The 20,186-nt window shown below is 38.2% G+C and overlaps 1 protein-coding gene across 1 annotated transcript in view; it reads left to right on the top strand.

Annotated features, from left to right (window-relative positions):
- Positions 1-20,186, top strand: part of LOC132108000 (neural-cadherin-like) — a 273,951-nt gene that overhangs the window by 145,920 nt on the left and 107,845 nt on the right. Inside the window, exons 8-13 of the mRNA XM_059514421.1 lie at positions 4,716-4,888; positions 7,372-7,540; positions 8,373-8,543; positions 10,116-10,288; positions 15,750-15,917; positions 17,370-17,619. Of these exons, the coding sequence (XP_059370404.1) occupies positions 4,716-4,888; positions 7,372-7,540; positions 8,373-8,543; positions 10,116-10,288; positions 15,750-15,917; positions 17,370-17,619 (1,104 nt within the window). The remainder of the gene's footprint in view (positions 1-4,715; positions 4,889-7,371; positions 7,541-8,372; positions 8,544-10,115; positions 10,289-15,749; positions 15,918-17,369; positions 17,620-20,186) is intronic.

The raw sequence follows: 20,186 nt of genomic DNA, 5'->3' as shown, positions 1-20,186 counted from the left end.
AGAAGCTATGTTTTTAAAATATAAATATTTTGTAATAACAATATACACTACTGGTCAGTAATTTGGGGTCAGTATTTTTTTTTTCTTTTTCTTTTTATAAAATCAATACTTTTATTCAGCAAGGATGTGTTAAATTGATAAAAAGTGATAGTAAAGAAAATATATTATTAGAATATATATTATTATAAAAAAATATTTTGAATAAATTCAGTTCTTTTTAACCTTTTATTCATCAAATATATTAAACAGCAGAACTGTTTCCAACACTCATAATAAATCAGAATATTAGAATGATTTCTAAATGATCATGTGATAGACTGGATGTTACATGTGACACTGAAGGCTGGAGTAATGATGCTGAAAATTCAGCTTTGCATCACAGGAATAAATTATTTTGTTAAAGTATATTCAAATAGAAAACTATTATTTTAAGTTGTAATAATATTTCACAATATTACAGTTTTTTCTTTATTTTTGATCAAATAAATGCAGGCTTGATGAGCAGAAGAAACTTCTTTCAAAAGCATTAAAAATAGTAATGTTTCCAAACTTTTGGTCTGTACTGTGTATATATATATATATATATATATATATATATATATATATATATATATATAGTTATAGTTATAGTTGCTGTCCTTCAGTCTCTTGAAACCATTATGGATTGAAATCTTTGTTCATTGTTGTAAGCAGGTATATAAACTCACCACCCCCTTTCTAAATGTTCTCTAAGGAGTTTTCATGCAATATGAAGAAGAAAGATATTTCTGAAGATAAAAGCATGAAATAGTGCAACGTCTTGCAAAAGGCATGAAAAGAGTATCAAGATTATTACAGAGATTATTGAACTGCCAAAAGATTTGTGAATTAGTGACAGAACAGAAGAACTTGATCTGATGACTAGCTAATTAGTCAAAATAACTAATGAAAATGAGTTAAGACAGTGTGCTGCACACATCAATGACTTATCAGTGCTGGCAAGAGACCATGAGATAAATGGGATAAGCTACAGCTAAGTGTCACTTACACTATTTTAATAAACTTTGCAGAGGAATTTTAATGCCTTCACATTGTGCATTGAAATTGTGTGTAATGCTAAATTTGTATTTAGGGATATGCCGGTATCAAATTCTCCTGTTGTGATTAATTGCTAATGCTTTTATCACGGTATATGGTATTATCACGGTATTGGAATTTAGCCATAATACAGTATAAATGGTTAAATAACTGTTTTCTTATAACAAAAATAACTGAACATTTAAATAAAATAAAGAAATACAGAAAAATATATAAAGTTACAAGTTTACACAGATTAAATTGCAAAATAACCACTGTATAAAGACCCATAGGTATCACTTTACAATAAGATCTCATTAGTTAATGCATTAACATTCACAATGATCAATAGCTACATTTGCTACAGAAGCTATTAATCTTTGTTAAAAAATACAAGTCTTAGTTCATGTTAGCTCATTAAATAACACAGTTTAGATTTTACAATGTGTTTATTAAATATCGGAATACCTAAGATTAATTAATGTTCTGAAGAATTTTTCATTGGTAGTTTATGTTAACTAAAGAATTAACTAATGTTAACTAATAGAGCCCTAATGTAAAGTGTGAATGAACAATAAAGAATCAAAACGCTTTCAAACAATATCTAGAGCATTTAAAAACTTGAACTCCAAGGCACTCGAATTGTATAGTGAAAATTTAAAAAGCCTTTATTGCATCACTGGCATTATACATTAAAACTCTTTTAGTGAGAGGTACATCTACGCGTTGCGGCTACATGCCTTCATGAGGGTGTGTGTAATCAACATCATCTCAGTTCATTTAACAGCAGTTAATTATTCAAATTAGAAACACCTGATCACTCTGTGTATATCTAGAATAATATAATGTAATATCTAGAGCATGTTGCAATCCAGATTAAAATGAAAAAAAGTTGAAAATAAATAGCCTGTTAAGTCTAAATACTTAAGTATTTGGCACTGTGATGAACATCATAGCGAATACACTAATCTGAATGGCTTTTATAAATTATTTAAATATTTTTTTAGAAAGTAGCAGAGCTGCTTTATTTATGGGGTTTCCAGAAGGGCTGCATTTTCTGCAGTTTAGCGTCATCTGCTGTTAGAGAGTGAATGTGCTTTGATTCAGCACATCTCCCCATGTGCTTCTCATGCATGCTTGTTTACATCAGAGCGCACATGCGTCTTTCAAGCAGTATACAGCGGTATTGTGCATTTTGACCGAGCGGCAACCTCCTGCTCCCTCTCATGAAGCCAACAAGGAAGTTACTAAAACTGCAGTTCATCGACTGGCCGCTTGAGGCTGGCTGCAAAAAGGAGTCAGTCCCATAGACTCCCCATGTTAAAATGGCCAACTTTACAGCAGAAAAAACATGTTTACAGCCCGGTTCAAAAAATGTTGACCTTCATGACAACTGTGAGGGTGGTAAATTTTTTTATAACTCATTTGTTTAAATTATATTAAGCCTTAAAGTTCTGCATAATTAAGGGTGCGGCCACTTGAGTGACAGGTGGATTGTCGCTGCGGTCACCGCCATCGAGCTAGGTGGGCTCGCTCTTCGGAAACCTTTGGGTGGCGTCACGAACACTACGTCCATGTTTTTATACAGTCTGTGATTTTGACCAGTTGATGGGAATGGTATTCTTAAAATGCATTCAACATTCTGAATAATTTGTAATATATAATTATTCATGGTATTTAGAAGTGCCAGGATAACATATTGTGCATATTCCTTACCGTGATATATTACATTACCAAATACCGGCACATGTCTGTTTGTATAATACCTTATGTTTGAGTATACACTACAATTAAAGAAATTAACAGTTTTATTCATCAAGGAAGCATTAAGTTGATCAACATTGACAGTAAAGAGATATGAATACTATTACAAAAGATTTTTATTTCAAATTAACTTTCTATTGATCAAAAATCCTGAAAAAAGTCACGTTTTGAAGAAAAGTTTTTATTATTATTATTATTATTCTTTAACCAGTTTTGACAAAATAAATGATAAATACAGCCTTTGTGAGACCATAAAATAAAATAAATTAATTTATTAAAAATGATAATTTAAGCCATATTTTGGTGAGTTAATTATTTAATTCACCTAAATGAACTTTGTTGATGCTATTAATACTGTTTAATTTTGCTATATCAGTGGTTGATGTTAGCATTTATAAAATTATATTTCAGACTGGCTATTGTAAGTTACTGTGTCCAAACAAGAATTTAATTTGATAATTTTGATGTATTTTGGATTATGTAAATAATATATATGTCCACTTTTAGAATATTTGGTTTCCCGTATTTCACAGAAGGCATGACAGTGATGTAAAGTGTCATAAAGAGAGGGCCAGTGGCATGCCCCTCACCCTCATGGATGGAGACATTTGATTGTCAAAGCCCTGGAGAAACTTCTTCTCTATCTTTCATGTGCACTGATATGTCCTGGCTTCCTCTTCCGTCTGTGTCCTGTTCTAGACTCCACCAGTGTACTACATACTAATCATAATAGACACTTCCAGCTCAAGGACATATAAATCACACGTGAATCATTACTGAAATGTGTGTATCTTGAGCTGCCAGTTTGTCAATATGTATAATCCCAGCTCAAGTTCTTTATTTAATTCTGTGTATATCTCTATTTAAAATCATTGGCAGTGATGCATACCATAGCAGTGCCTCTGTATGGTTTAAAAATTGTACTTATAAAAAAAAAAAAACCTTACTGGAGCTCAACAGATTAGCCTGTTGCTCCCATAGCCTGCAGTTGATAAACTGTCGAGAGAATAAAGCTAGAACCTGTGACAAGTCTCCTCAAGGCACAAAATCCAAACATACACACTCATTTCAGCCCCAACTAACAATTGAATAGGGAGCTAGTGCGGCTAGGGGTGTTCAGATTGAATTAGAATTGATTACATGTTCTTTTTCCCCTGAGTTGTGCCACAAAAGGACTAGCGTTATGCATTAGAATCAATTCAAGAAACTAGGGTACATGGGATTTTCCTCCTGCCAAGTCAGTGTCAGTTGCTGTGCTGGTTTGTTTAATGTCCCTTTGCTGCTAGCTGGAGATAGCAGTCATCTAGCTCTTCATATTATGAATGCAGAGTTGAATGCAGCAGAGTCTAATGCGCTTTTACTGAAAGAGACGGTGCTGCATGGTGTACCGTGGAGGGTCACGTCGGAGCTGACTCCGGCTGTCTCCGCAGATAAGACACAAAGTATGAAGCATAACGATATCACTGGCACATTTGCAACAGCACATACATTCATCCATAAAAACATACAATATATAAAGGATTTTGCATAGTCCAAACCTCAGGAATGGCAAATATAATCATCGCCTTAAAGGTCAGAAACACCCTCTCTGCACTGAGAGATTAGTCTTCATGGCTCCATATGTACAGAATTCATCAAGTCCTATGTCATTCGCAAACCTACATGTATGAAATAGGAGTTTGTCTAATGCAGTGTACTTAAAGAACGCAGCTCAAATACCCTAATAAGCACGTTTTATCTATTCAGTTGTGATTGCATTAAAACTGCTGAACTAATGAGGAATCAGTTGCTAATTCAAATAAGGTGCTGAGGTTGAATGGAGTTTGAGTGGGATTTATCTGAGGGTAATGGCCAATTAAATGTTGCTATACATGTTTGCCTGTCGCCCCACACAGGATTGATCCGTCTCCGCTCCAGCCCATCTCCTAGACTTCAGGGACTAAAGTACATCCTGAACGTAACAGCTACAGATGATAATGCCTCCGGTGGGGCGCAGTCTCTCTCCGCCATTGTCCAGGTCATTGTAGGAGTTGATGATGTCAACAACAACAAACCTGTGTTTGAAAAGGTATTGTGTATATTAAAAATCAATCTATTATCTATCTATATACTATCTTTATGCCTGTCTGCATATATATATATATATATATATATATATCATATACTATCTCTATGTTTGTCTGCATATATATATATATATATATATATATGCAGACGACGCGTTATCGGCGTTAACGTGCTGCGTTAACGTGAGACTCTTATCGGACGATAAAAAAAATATCGCCGTTAATCTATTCTCCAAGTTGGGTTGGGAGCTGGGTCTATACTAAGCAAGCTATGATGACCTTTCACCATTTTATATAACCGACTGGCTGAGGCCAGCCTAAAAAGATGCTCAGGACAGTTGACGGGCCACTGCTGTTCATCGTCATGAAAGCTTATCTTTTTCACTTGTTTTTAAGCCTTACAGCTTGTTGATTTAAAGCATCCAAAAACAAGACGCGGAAAAGCTGAACAGAGTAGCTGGATACTCGCGCGCTGTGTTTGGTGCGCATGAGAGAGAGAGCCGTGTATCACGGACAGCAACACTGAACCGAGCTCTCTTCTGCGAAGTTCTCCTCGAAGTCCCTCCTGCACCTGAACGAACAAATACAAATCGCAGTTTAAACAAACAAAAAGATGTGAAAGAGCCCAATTCAGCAATGAGGTGTTCTGGTGTTCAGGGCTCACGCAAAGAAAAGCGTCTCAAAACCCTTGAACATCGAATTTGCTTATTTTTGGTCTTGTGCCGACAAATACATACAAAATATGTCAAAATATCCACCTTGGAAATTATGCCGTAAAAATGGGATGTGTATTGGATGCATTCATCGTCTCTTAAAGTGACCGCGGCTAATTTAGCTACTGACTGCTGTAATGTTAATCCAAGAAAATGAAAATCACTTACTGCTCTTGACTGAATTACTTTGTAGTTTTAACAGTCAAACCAAAAAATTTTCAGACACCAGATATAATTTTTGATATATATATATATAGCAAAACTGTAATAATGTGAGAAATATTGAAGGTGTCTGAATAAATGTAGGTTTGATTGTAGCTATATTTCATTTTTACATTGAAGACTATCCAGTGCTATTTTACATTTAATTATTTGGTTTATGTACCTTGACACCTACAAAGTTGTGTTTATCCAATGGAAGCAAAGGTTTTTTTTTTTTTTTTTTTTTTTTTCTCAAGAAATATTATTAGCAAAGCAACCTGGGCTGCTGCTTGATCAGCTGTAGACTTTTAATTAAGTGTTTGAAATATGTGCTGAATCACTATGGGTCTGCTTGCTTCCTGGTGTCTCCATATGGGTTGAGTGCAACACGGAAGATATTTGGAGGGTTTTAATCTCCCCATGCTGCATGGTGAGGTGAGGAGATGCTTGGCTGTGGGCAGATGTTCAGTACTTAAACAAAATACTCCATGGATCTCCACTGAGAAGTTCTCTTACTTGTAGGCCCACAGCATTGTGTGTTTTACTGCCAGGTTTCTGGAGGTCTGTGAGATGGACTCACAAGGGTTTTCATGCTCACCTGACTGATTGAACAACACAGACTTTGCAGCCGGGCTTTAGCTAGCTAAAACCATCACAGAGAGGACTGGGTCTCTTGTTATTAATTAGGTGTCAGAAGTGGCCATCAAAGGGAAAGTTGGTGGACTGATTTGGGAATTGTCACCATGTATCTGAAAGGGATTTATATACTGTATTTGTTTTCCCATATTCTCAGCTGTCTTACGCTGAGCAAACTATGAAAGGGAGGCGGTGCTTTCTTTATTTTTGTGATTACGCATACGTGCAAGGATGAAGAAGGTGTGAGGGTGGTGGAGCATGGCTGAATTATCTAGGCTTATTCCAGACGTCTCCACAGATTCAGTGGGAAGGAATTGATTCAAGGGCGTTTCAATTATGAAACAGATGAATCACAACAGAACCAAAGAGATAAGGATTAATAAGCCTCCTCTCCCATTTTTTGTACCATCAGTGTGTGTCCAGTCCACAGTGTGTACTGGTTTTCTTATTCAGCTCTATTTCTGTCTTTCAATCGCATCAATTCTGTTTAAATGTTTAAATGACTTGCTTTTAGTAATGGTTCACTTCTGCCTCCCTAACAGAATCAGCTCCTTGGCATTTTTTGTCATTAGAACACTTATAACATAGGTAGTCTAATCAGTGAAATTATGTTTATTAATTTAATAAATCAATCAATTAAGTTTTGCTTTTATTTATTTATTTATTTGAGTGATCCAATCACTTATGGTAAATGCAGCTGTTTTGTTCTGTTTTTGTTGAGTTTTGTAAACTGTGGCCCTCAGAGATCCTGTTCACAAGTTTTGATTGAAGTTGCATTAGAGACCAATATTACCATGTGTAAACAACGATGTGTTTCATCTGACCACTTGTTATCTGATCACCCAAGACAAATCCTAATACAAGTGTAAAGACCCTTTTTAGACTTTGGTTTACTATACATCTTCCTTTTTCTTCTCTGTGTGTCCCCCTTGCAGTGTGCTGAGTATAAAGACAAGGCATCAGTTCTGGAAAATAAACCAGAAGGAACATTTGTGCTGCAGGTCCATGCAGTTGATGCTGATGAAGGAGCCAATGGAAAAGTCACATATGGTTTTATGCATAAAGACAGCACTGTTCCTGCCTTCATCATTGATCCAGAAACAGGTAACGAGCATAAAAGTAGATTATTTTTTAAATTAGTTAAGTTAAGTTTATTCATTTAGCAGACGCTTTTATCCAAAGCGACTTACAGTGCATTCAGGCTATCAATTTTTACCTATCATGTGTTCCCTGGGAATCGAACCCCCAACCTTGCGCTTGATCTACCAATTGAGCTACAGGAACACTAAAAAAAATCAAATGTCATTGAGATAAAAGCCACAGGATTTGAAACAAAACATGTTTTCTAATAAAACCTAAGGTCTCATTAAGCACTTTCTTATAATGTCATGCGCTCACTGTTGACGCTCTCTCCCTCTCTCTCTCTCGCAATGAAATGTAAGCCTTGAAGTATTTTCACAAATTCAAACTTGTTTAATTCACTTTAATGAATTAATGAACTGCACCCGTTTACATGGCCATCAGGCCAGAATGCCAGGCCGTCCATCCCCTGCAAGCGCCGCAGCCAAAGAGAAGGATGCAGCTGCTAGAAGATGCTGCCACCCCTCACGCCCCAGACCGAAGAGGGGAGCGTGTGCGGCCGCCGGACTCCGCCCCTTACCTGGACCCTTCCTCCATGAACACTGCCCGACCCACACAAACCTCGCAGCACGACGAGAACACCAGATTCCCTGTTGTTTTGGACACTTTTCCCCTTTGGCCACTTTAATTTCCCTGTTTTCCTTTATTTTCTGTTAATAAAAGCCTCACCGAGGCCTGACACATGCCCGCTGTGTCTTTCGTTTGCTCCTCCCGCCACAATATGTATTAGAATCTGGTGAATGTTGTTTAACTATCAGTGAGCAGAAGTTCAGTGGTAACAGAGGTACTTTTTCAGGTGTTATTATAACTGCTGTGACATTTGATCGAGAGAGGCAGAGAGAGTATGCAGTAACAGTGACGGCCACGGACCAAGCGGTGGATCCCCTCATAGGCATCTGCCAGCTCAACATTTTTATCCTCGACGAGAATGACAACAGCCCCAAATTTGAGAACCTGCGCTACGAATGTGAGCAATAATCACCTTCTTTTTAACATATTTAATGTTTCATACCTGTAGGGTTGTACATTGCTAAGAAGTATAGGCACTTAGTGTAGTCAAATATCCATGCTGTTCTAAGCTGCTATACGTAGTTTCCTGACCAGATGCTATGCTGGAAGATTTCAACAGCAACCAGTTTGTCTGTCCACATAACACATGAAAATAAGGCAAGATTTATAAAACACAACCAACCAAAGAGTTGTCTCGCAACTGAAGTGTGTAAAACGAAATTATGTTTTATTAACAAGGTTCAGAAGGAGCACATCAGTTTACTTAGCCTAATCAACACCGGTGGATCACAATCAAGTAATCAATACCACAGTATAAATACTGCTGACTTACCTCTATCCATTGACGGTTTATCAGCATCCCTCCTCCTCCCCATCTCCTCACTTCGAGTTCACTTTACAACTAGAAGGGGAAGTGGGGGTACTCTAGGTTCGGGCCATTCCCGAGCTCAGTGCCTTTCCCTGGACAGCACACCAAACACGCATTCCATACCTCAGCTAATCATATGTAAGCGTAAACTCGTGAAACCATTACATTATATTTTCTGTGAAGCTTATGCAGAATAGATGCTGTGATGAGTGGGGCGGGGCCGAGAGCCATGGGAATGGAGCGAGGCCGGTGGAGTTATTGGGAAATGAACGACACCTGCTCGACTCGCCGGTCTCGCGATGAGATCGGAAGGATTCAAAAGAGGAGCGACGACAGTGAGGGACGAGAGAGGACCAGGCCTAGGCTTTGTGTTTGGGGTTTTCAGGTGTTATTATTAATCAAAATGAACTTTAATTACAGAATAAACACATAACAACGCGACAGCCCTTCGCAGAGGACTGTTGTGCACAAATAAAACCAAACACAAAATGAAATGCAGGCCTGGTCATCTCTCGTCCTTCACTGTCATCGCTCCTCTTTTGGATACTTCTGGAGCTCCTCCGTGGGAAGCGAGACCGGCTAGTGGAGCAAGTGTCACTCATTTCCTAATCACTCCACCGGCCTCGTTTTGTTCCCACGGCTCTCGGCCCAGCCACACTCGTCACAGATGCTTTTTATGATTTTCCATATGGTGCTTCAGGGATTTATCAAACAGTAACTGAGCATAGTTGCATAAACACAGCCACTAAACTTAAACGATCAAAAAAGTTATAAAGGCATCATAAATTGAATCAATATGAATCGTACAAATTAATCCAAATCTCATGAAAAGATATGATCACTTTATATAGATTTAACTTGTAATTCTATTTGCATGTAAACAAACATGTATAGAGCCAATAAGATAATTAACAAAGCTTTATCTAAAGCTGTTTAGTGGAGAAAGTCATTTTTCTTACACATGCCTAACACTACATCACAGAACTATATATGAAAATGATTTTGAAATTAATTTATTTTGGTTAAGATTTATCAAAGTATCTTGCACATCCAATTTCAAAGATAGGATCAGAGGATGTGCAGTTATCAAAGCTTTTTGTCTAATTATGCACGAGCAGAACAGTGTTTACAGTTCAATAATCAAGGTCTTGCCACTAACAGACTTCTTACGTGAGGACACCATGATTGGGACCAGTTTTCTGCGAGTGGCTGCACATGATGATGATTACAGCACTAATGCGGCCATCACTTACTCCATGTCCGAGGAGCAGCCGGAGTATCTTCGTGTGAATCCACTCACTGGCTGGATCTACGTGAACCAGGCAATCTCGCAGGTCAGTCCTGCTCCAAATAGCCAACTTGGGCTTGTTTTGTACTGTGTGAAGTCCTGATAGCTGAACTAGTTAGTTCACCTGTATGTGTGGGTTCTCCGTTCCATCAAGAAGTCGCATTTAAAAAAGCAAGTTTCAGACTTGAACTTTCTCAGGAATAGTTTCCAACGCAATGATTCATCATTAAACCCTCCCAGAGGGCAGGAGTGTATTGAGGTGTGTAAAAACAGATCCAAAATTGTGCTTGCAACATGAATATTACATTGTTCTTGTGTGAAGTTTTATGATGCTGCAGTGTGAATTATTTAGCAGGTCCACAACTGTTTCTCGCAGCACTCTGCTCAGATGATTGATTTGGTGGTAACAAGGTCTTTTACAGATTCAGTTTGTTTTTGTAAAGTTGATGAGAGGAATAACCTCGCACAGAAGTACAAAATACTTGTTTAAGCATCAGTAGTGATTACTGATGGGCTGTTTGTTTTTGTGTGAGTAAGTGTTTAGGTTTGAAAGACACTGATATTGGACTACCTTTGACAAGAGACATTTGTAAAACGGTTGCTATGACTACCAAGGTCTTGTGTCAGCTGGTGTATATGGTGAGGCTTTGTGTGTCCGTGTTGAGCATTTGTATATTTTCTTTGTCCGATTACAGAGGGTGGGTGAAATTTGTTTAGCTGTCATTTCACATCATTCAACTTGCAGACAGCCTGCTATACGAAGCTGAATGTTGTTGTGACGAGTGGTTAAAGCTTTCATTTTGATTGTCCGCCGGTTACCGCCTCCTTCTTCCTATAGTTATGGAGTTTAATTCGTTACAGTGGTGCCGAAACCCAGGAGAAGGAGGGACGCGCTGCTGAAGATCCCTCGCCGCTGTGGTGAATCCGCGGTGCCATCCAGCCGGCGATAAAGTGTTGCCGGGGATGGGCGAGCTCGCTGCCGGCCGCCCGTGATGTGGAGGGGCGGCTGCCGTCCGTGAGGGAGCGGAGGAGTCGGCGCCGTTCGCCAGGGGGCCGGAGCCTGCTGCCATCCGCCTGAACAGGGAGGAGCAAAAAAACGGGGGACTCCTGCCGGCTGACCAAAACCAGAGGAGTGTTGTGCCGTCCGCCGAAGGCCATCCAGTGCCACCACCAGGCACCGCGGATGAGATCACCCAGCTGGTGGAGGGCCAAGCGGCAGTGCGTTTGGGAACCGGAATTTTTAGGTTTTTTTTTTCCTCTCTCCCCTCTCACGTCTCTGTCACTCCTCATCCTTCCATCTCCTTTTCTCTCGCCTCGTCTGTCCTACCCCCAGGCTCCCGCAGGTCCCCGTGAGCGATCCCCCCGGAGGGAGGGGGGGGGGCAGTAGAGCACAGTCTCGAGGGTACCCCCCGGCCTGCGAGGGGCGATGTGGGTATGTGACGAGTTGGGTGGGGCCGAGAGACGTGGGAACAGGAGCGAGGCCGGTGGAGTGAATGGAAATGAGCGACAGAATGGAGGTGACAGAATGGAGGAAAAACCTAGGGAGAAACCAGGCTCAGTCGGGGGGCCAGTTCTCCTCTAACCAGATGAAACCAGCAGTTCAATTCCAGGCTGCAGCAAAGTCAGATTGTGAAGAAGAATCATCTGTTTCCTGTGGTCTTGTCCTGGTGGTCGTCTTGAGACAGGGCCTTTACATGGGATCTGTATCTGGGGCTCTAGTTGTCCTGTCTTTCAGGGATGTATTGATCCTTTTTAGGTGCTGATCCACCATCTGGCTGGATACGTACTGGATCCGGGTGACTGCAGTGATCCTCTGATCTGGATAAAGACTGGAACTAGTGGCTACGGTGACCTTGGAATAAGAGAGAAACGGACTAATATTAGCATAGATGCCATTCTTCTAATGATGTAGCAAGTACATCCGGTGTTATGGGTAGTGTTCCCGGTTCTGGTTTACCTAATTAATGCATCCTAAAAATCTGGATATTAGAAGCATATTAGTGTGTTATGGGTAAACCAGGTTAAAGAGATAGGTCTTTAATCTAGATTTAAATTGCAAGAGTGTGTCTGCCTCCCGAACAATGTTAGGTAGGTTATTCCAGAGTTTTGGCGCTAAATAGGAAAAGGATCTGCCGCCCGCAGTTGATTTTGATATTTTTTGAGTTGAGTTTTGAGAACGCAGCGGACGTGGAGGGCTATAATGTAACAATAGCTCATTCAAATACTGAGGTGCTAAACCATCCAGGGCTTCATAAGTAATAAGCAAGATTTTAAAATCTACACAATGTTTGACAGGGAGCAAGTGCAGCATTGATAAGACTGGGCTAATATGGTCATACTTCCTAATTCTATAAAGAACTCTAGCTGCTGCATTTTGGACTAACCGGAGTTTGTTTATTAAGCGTGCAGAGCAAACAGCCAATAAAACATTGCAATCTAACCTTGAGGTCATACATTTTCAAGAAACATCTAAAGACTCATCTTTTTTGCCAGCATTTAACCAACTAATACTAGGACTTTTCTTGTCTTTCATACATTTGAAAAAAAAACCCTGCTATGCATTCTGCACTAGACTAACTGAGACTTTTCATGGCACTTGTATACGGTTGTTGTTCTCTTGTTGATCTGATTGCTTCTATTGTTCTCATTTGTAAGTTGCTTTGGATGAAAGCGTCTGATAAATAATTAAATGTAAATGTAAATGTAAACGTATTGATTAACATTTCTGCATTTGACATTGAGAGCATAGGCCGTAATTTAGATATATTTTTGAGATGGAAAAATGCAGTTTTACAAATGCTAGAAACGTGGCTTTCTAAGGAAAGATTGCTATCAAATAGCACACCTAGGTTCCTAACTGATGACGAAGAATTGACAGAGCAGCCTTCAAGTCAAGTTCTAGGTTATTACATGCAGAGTTTTTAGGTCCTATAAGTAACGTAGCGCGTCACGCTTGTAGCTGTCTCTCAGCTGGGAGCATTTTGTGCTCACGTCAGTTTCGACGAAATCCAAGTGGAAATCCTGTAAGCACTTTTTTATTGATATTAAGCAGATGTAATTTTTTGTGCAGATCAGAATATTATGACATTGTATGTCACAATTGTAAACTGAAACAGTGAACCTTTAAAGCAGGTTCTAATATATATATATATATATATATATATATATATATATATATATATATATATTTATATATATATATATATATATATATTTATATATATATATATATATATATTAGGGGTGTAATGGTACGTGTATTCGTACCGGACCATTTCGGTACAGTGCTTTCGGTACGGTGCACGTGTGTACTGAATGACCGAATGCAATATTTTGTGTGTGGAACATAGGACATTTTCATGTTTCCAAACGAACATATTAAGTGGCGGAAGTCTCCGTGTTCAGTGCAAATCCCGCCCTGCAGCTGATTCTAAGGCCCGTGACACACTGGCTGCGTGGCGTGAGCGTGGTGTTTCTGCTGAGTGTCGGTTGCATGATGGCTGCTTCGCGTTTTCTGTGTCTTTACACACCAGAATCGTGCCTGACGCGGCGCTGGCGCGCTGCTGCTACTGTAGGTGACATAGAGGGAAGCCGCAGACAGACCAGGATCTTGTCTTCACGACAACAATATCTATACTTCATGTTGGGCATAAATATAAAGCCTACTGATAAAGGACACCGTCAACAGTATTGACGGCAAAATAGACTATGTTTGACAGGTGCAATATGCCAGTGTGTCACCTGCCTAAGGTTTTCAAAAGGCATCAGGCAAGTGTGAACATCACTACAACTAGGAAAAAAAACGATTGTAATTCAAACGCAGCTCCCATCGGCATTTAAACAGACCTTTGCTCTTAATTCCGATCGAAATTCGAAATCTGAGCAGGTCTAAAAACTGAAACTGTTGATGCTGCACTTTACACTTTGGAAAAGTTATATATATTTTTAAATATGAGCAGGCCTACAAGGTGGGATTGGTAATGCTGCACTGTAATCATAGTTATTTATTTATATTTTTCATTATATTTTATTATATGATATTGGTTTGAGACTGAGAGTATTTTATTTAGTGGAGAACTTTGCAGCAGTATTTTATTTCTTATTCTTTTTTTTATTGTATATATATTTTATTAAAAAGTATTTAAAAAAAGTGTAAACAAATTGTTAAAAAAAGTTTATAGTAATAAACAACCTGCAGTTTAATGTTTGCATTTCTTTCCTTTACTGTACCGAAAATGAACCGAACCGTGACTTTAAAACCGAGCTACGTACCGAACCGTGATTTTTGCGTAGCGTTACACCCCTAATATATATGTGTGTGTATATATATATATATGTGTATATATAAGGTCTTTTTATAAAATACATTTTATACGTATTATACATTTAGCTAAAGGAACCTGCAAGCACTTTAATTCCCAACACCCCCACCCTTTACTCGTACAGCACCAAAATTGGCTCAATAACCTTGAATGTTACAGGGACTGATTATTGCGAATGCAGATCCCACTGTGTTCTGGTTAAATAATTTTTATTTACTTAATATGCACTTTTGCATATGGTGGTGTGTTCTTACAACATACAGGACTACCAAATTTTGCTATAAGTTTGATTGCATCATACAAAATAATTGCTTGATAGTGTTAATAGTGTTCATCGTCTGTTTGATTGTCTTGAATTGATTTTTCCGTACATTTCTGCCATATGTTCATAAACTGACAATCACCACTGATAAGCGACTACTAAATATTGTAGAAACGTAATTTCCTGTAAAGTTCCTTTGCGATGATTTGTATTGTATAAAGCGATATACAAATAAACTTGAATTGAATTGTGTTCTTAATGACAGCTTTCCTAAAAATATATCCTATTCCTAAAGTAAGAAATATCCCAATACATCGCCTTGCTTACAGTATCGCAATGTATCGCAACATATCGTATTGCAACCCCTGTATCATGATACGTATCGTAACGCCAGATTCTTGGCAATACACAGCCCTAGTTTTACCATACTTGTAACAAGAAGAATTTACAGTTTAAGCTATATGCACAAAACTAAATAATGATTTGAGATATCATTGCTTGGCTGCATAATTTCAACACCATCAACATCAATTCCATGTGACAGTATTACTAGACTACTGAATACTAGAGTATGATTTTGACAATGAGTAGGTCCTGAAACATGTTGTCTAACCCCAATAGAGTTCAGAAATTGTGTGTGCATTTTGTATGCAGATTTATTAGTATTTTAATTAATTAGCAATTAATCTTTCTAGTGCACTCTTTGAAACATCAATTTTATCTAATTCTTAATTTTTTATTTTGTTAAAAATACATATTTTAATAGTTTAAGCTAACATGCCAAAAATGACATCCCTAAAAAGTTTTTTTGCAAACTGTTTTTCCTTCTTTTTCTCAAATATTTCACTCTGGGCTGCAGATTTAATTAAATTTTCAGTCTTAAATTGTATTTGACGTCTCAATAATTGTTTGATTGTTTCCAGAGGACCTACATCAGCAGGCAGATCATTGCTACAGATGGAGGCAATCGAACCAGTTCAGTCGAGCTGGCAGTCACCATCACTAACGTGAAGAACCAGCCTCCACAGTGGGAGAAGGACAAATATGAGGTCGTCATACCTGAAAACATTGTCAGAGACACTCCAGTTGTGGTATGTACTTAACATAATGCTAAACATTTATAAACTACTAGATCTCTACAAATATATGAATTATGTAGATTTATGCCTGCTTTTTACTGCACTTAATAACAAGATCAATGTCATACAGGATAACAAACAGTAACTGTCAGTGGTTCTACAGGTATTCATTACATAAAGATGTTGATATCACCAATACTGAATATACTGTGAATGTGAAACGAAGAGGCAAAACAAACATACAGATTCTGCTAAGTGATTTATAACTTTGGCCTTTGAAACACACCTGTGAGGCACTCCATTAATGACCATGTCTTTCATGTGTGCATTGAAGGAATGCTATGATCGATGTGGATAAGTTTTAATCCCACAATAAGGTCCTGGGTATTCCTTGAGGGGCTTGAGTTCCCAGACACTGTCGACTTTACTGTCATGTACAGGCGGTTACGACTGACAGTTTGTGCTTTCTGCTTGACCACACAGAGTCTTCACACAGCCTGTCACAAATCTACAAGTACACAAAGGCACACACACACATACACAGGCCATTTAAGCTAATGGTAAGATGCTGTAAGATTCTCTAAGCTCCAGTCCCCACCTCAAGCAGCGTTTCTGTAGCCCTGCCATGAATCACCTGATCCTTCGCTTCAAATTTTCAGGACGTTGTTTCATTACATTCACTATTTAGGAAGTCAGCCAATCACTGAATCATTGGATAATTTATGGACATTTCATTTTTTTCATTTTCATTTGGTTACAAATGCACTGAAAGCATTAACTTGCTGAATTTCCATGAATACATATATTGCCATTAAGACCATTATTAATGCAGATGAGCATTTCATGAAGATCAGCATAAATAAAGTGCAAGGAGGAACAAAGGGCAGAAAAAAAGAAATGAAATAAAATGACAAATATAGAGAACTGCACGGAGATAGTGCTTGTTGTTCTCTTTTTAATGGATCTTGTGTTAAATGGTGTTTGTGTTCTTGTTGGTATATCAAGTAATTGATCTTATTTAATCTGATCTGTAGTTGGGGTCCCCTTAAAGTTGCCACATTAACAGAGATTCACAGATGTTATATTCAAAGACTCAATTCTGTTAGTATAGTAATATATTATTATTATTTTAATAATACATTATATAGTACTTTAAATATGTGAAAATGTGGGGTTGGCAAGATTAAAAAAATAAAAGCCTTGTGCTCACCATTTTGGATCAAAAATACAGTAAAAACTGTGATATTGCAATACAGTATTTTATAGTAATATCATTTTAATATGCCAATTTGGTGGTCAAAAAAAACATTTACATTAGGAAACTGATCACTTTATCAATTGAATTGATAATTGCTGTATAAAATAATTACAATTGTATTTATTTAAATTAAATTAAAATCATATTGATCCCAAACTTTTGAATGGTAGTGTATATGTGAATGTTAAACAATTTCCTCCTGGCAGACTATCAAGGCCACCTCTCCACTGGGCGACCCAAGGGTTACTTATAACTTGGAGGATGGATTGGTGCCAGAGAGCAACATGCCTGTTCGTTTTTACCTAACCCCGAATCGTGAAGATGGCTCTGCCTCTATACTTGTCGCAGAGCCTTTGGACTATGAGACGACCCGCAACTTCATGCTTAGGGTTCGAGCTCAGAACGTGGCTCCTGTTCCCCTGGCTGCCTTCACTACTGTCCACATAAACATCACAGGTAAAGGATATCCTATTTACTATTGCCAGTGTATTCCTATCTGTGCAGTCTCTTGTGTAGTCTGATCCTTTAGCTCAATCAGAATGAAAAACCCTTATGTAAAAGTTGATATAGCTCAGTCCAGTTCAAAAAATAAGTGGTGCAGGTCTTATATAAATCATTGAATGGAGAGTTCCGTGTAAACCTTTCATGAACTCAGATCAGATTTGAAAGTACCTTGTATGCACAACCAGTACCGTGAAGGACAAATCTATGATTTTACATTGAATTTAAAGCCATGCTGAGATGTTTCAAGCCTGTAATATCTTTAATTAAATATGGAGAAAAATAACGTGTTAAAATTATTAATGCATTTGATGCACTTGCCCCGCCCCAGACCTATGTGGATCATCTGCCATTTCATACAGTCTATTGATGACTAATATGAGGCAGAACAACAACTTACTGCATGATGGAGCCTAGAAAATGTCCCTAAAATTCAAGATATGGGGCAAAAGCCCGTTTGAGATTGTGTCTCATATTTACATCACATAGTTAAGAAATATCAGACGAGAAGTAGGCTAAGCGCAATATCACAGTAGTGCAAATGTGATACTCATCTTATACAACAGTTCATTAAGTTAATATTTTGTTATTTTAGACACAATGTTGTCGGTTTTGCTAAATTTTGCCAACCAGAAGATAAAGACAAAGCAGAACTGTTCATCTCCGAGCAACCTACAGCGGCATTTCATTTCTTAATCCACGTTTTGGGTGAACCATTTGACGCATTGAACCATTGGCATATGAGTAGGCTTTGAAGTGGCGCTGCAAAGACCGATCGGTGTATGACATCAAAGTACTGCGAAAGTGATTCAAAAGCACAAGTAGCCATTTGGTCTCTAAGGGTGTACTCACACTAGGCACGGTTGCCATGAACCGGGCCCGAGTACGATTGTCCCCCCTCCCCACTCCCCCTCTGGCCTGCACTCACATAGGAGGGTTTCAGCATTCGTGCCGGAGCACGCTTACTTCATTATGGTGCGCGACGGTTTCGGGATAAACAGGAAGAGCGGCGCTCTCTGAACACAATGGAGTCCATCGCTCTGTTTTCTTTGTGGATAATTTTGTGTCGTTTGGTCCACGGTGGTCCACAGCCCTCTCACAGCCTGTTGTTAAACAGATGTGTCGCCTTAGTGGCGCGAAAATTTTCACGTAATCGTGCTGCTCGTATGAGGAGGTTTGCAAGGTACCAGCTGAGCTTTTGGAGCGTCGCAAAACCGCGACGCCACGCGTCCTGTTCCATGCTCAAGCACGGTTAGCGCTCACACTGCATGCGAACCGCGCCCGAGTCCAACTGAACCGTGCTCTGGCCCACCTCTTCCAAGTGGGCCAGGGCCGGCCAATCGAGCCGCGCCCGGGCACGGTACGAAGCACTCACACTAGTCAAACGAACCGCGCTTTGGTGGTCAAACGCACTCGGGCACGGTTCAAACTGGCTAGTGTGAGTACACCCTAAAGCTCTTTCGATACTTTGATGTCACACACTGATCGGTCTGATGGTGATGACCCACTTCAGTTCGAACAAGCCTAATGATTCAATGAACCATTCATAAAGAACCATTTGCTTCACTCCTGAATGAATGAGCCATTTGAACGAATCGAATGACTAAATGACTCGATGACTTAATCATTCAGACATTTACCACCACCTACTGGAAGTTTTAGTTTAATATTTAGAGTATCATTCCATTAAAGAAATAATTTCTTATTATCATAGTAATAATAATAAAATTAAGAAAAAAAATGTTTAAAGTTATAGTTCACCCAACCAAAAATGACAATTCTGTCATCATCAAACAAACCAAATATTTCTTGCTGAACCTACATTTTGTAATCTCTGTTTGATGCTTTACACAACAGTGGATTTAAATTAAATTTTGGGAGTAATTTCTCAAAATTTGATATGCAATTAATTCGATTAATTAATCACCACATCATGTAATTAATTAGATTAAAAATTTTAGTCGCTGACCAGTCCTATTTTTATTTTTTTTGTTAAATACTAATGACCTAAGATTTTTGCACAGTAGTGTATAATGCAGAATTTTGATTATAATAAGATGCGAAGTGAAGTGTAACATGAAATGCAGCTCTTTGCATTAGCAGAGATTATGTTAAGAATACACAAATTTATATTTTCACCAAATTGATGAATTTAGGATGCATGTAAACATTCAATTTAGATCATTTGAAGTTTGACTTAATTGATTAAAAGGAACAGAGATCTGTTCATGTAATCACTGTGGTGCTTGTTTACAAACCATTTAAATTTGTAGTTTTTACCTGAACTTTCTTATTTTTTATCAAAACCAATTTACAAGGAAGTGTCTTAATACTGTATATATAAACTGCAATAAATGCTTTTCTAGCTTAGATTTTTTTTGTCTTGTTTCCAGCCAATATATCTACAAATTCTTAAATTAAGAAAGATTTTCTAGACACGTTTAAAATTTATGTTTTTTTTTTCAAAAAATAAAATAAAATAAGTGAGTGTTTGCTTGAAACGAGCAAATTATCTGCTAATG

The sequence above is a fragment of the Carassius carassius genome, chromosome 2 (genome assembly GCF_963082965.1).
Source record: "Carassius carassius chromosome 2, fCarCar2.1, whole genome shotgun sequence".
Taxonomy (NCBI): Eukaryota; Metazoa; Chordata; class Actinopteri; order Cypriniformes; family Cyprinidae; genus Carassius; species Carassius carassius.
This window is presented reverse-complemented; position numbering and strand designations above follow the sequence as displayed.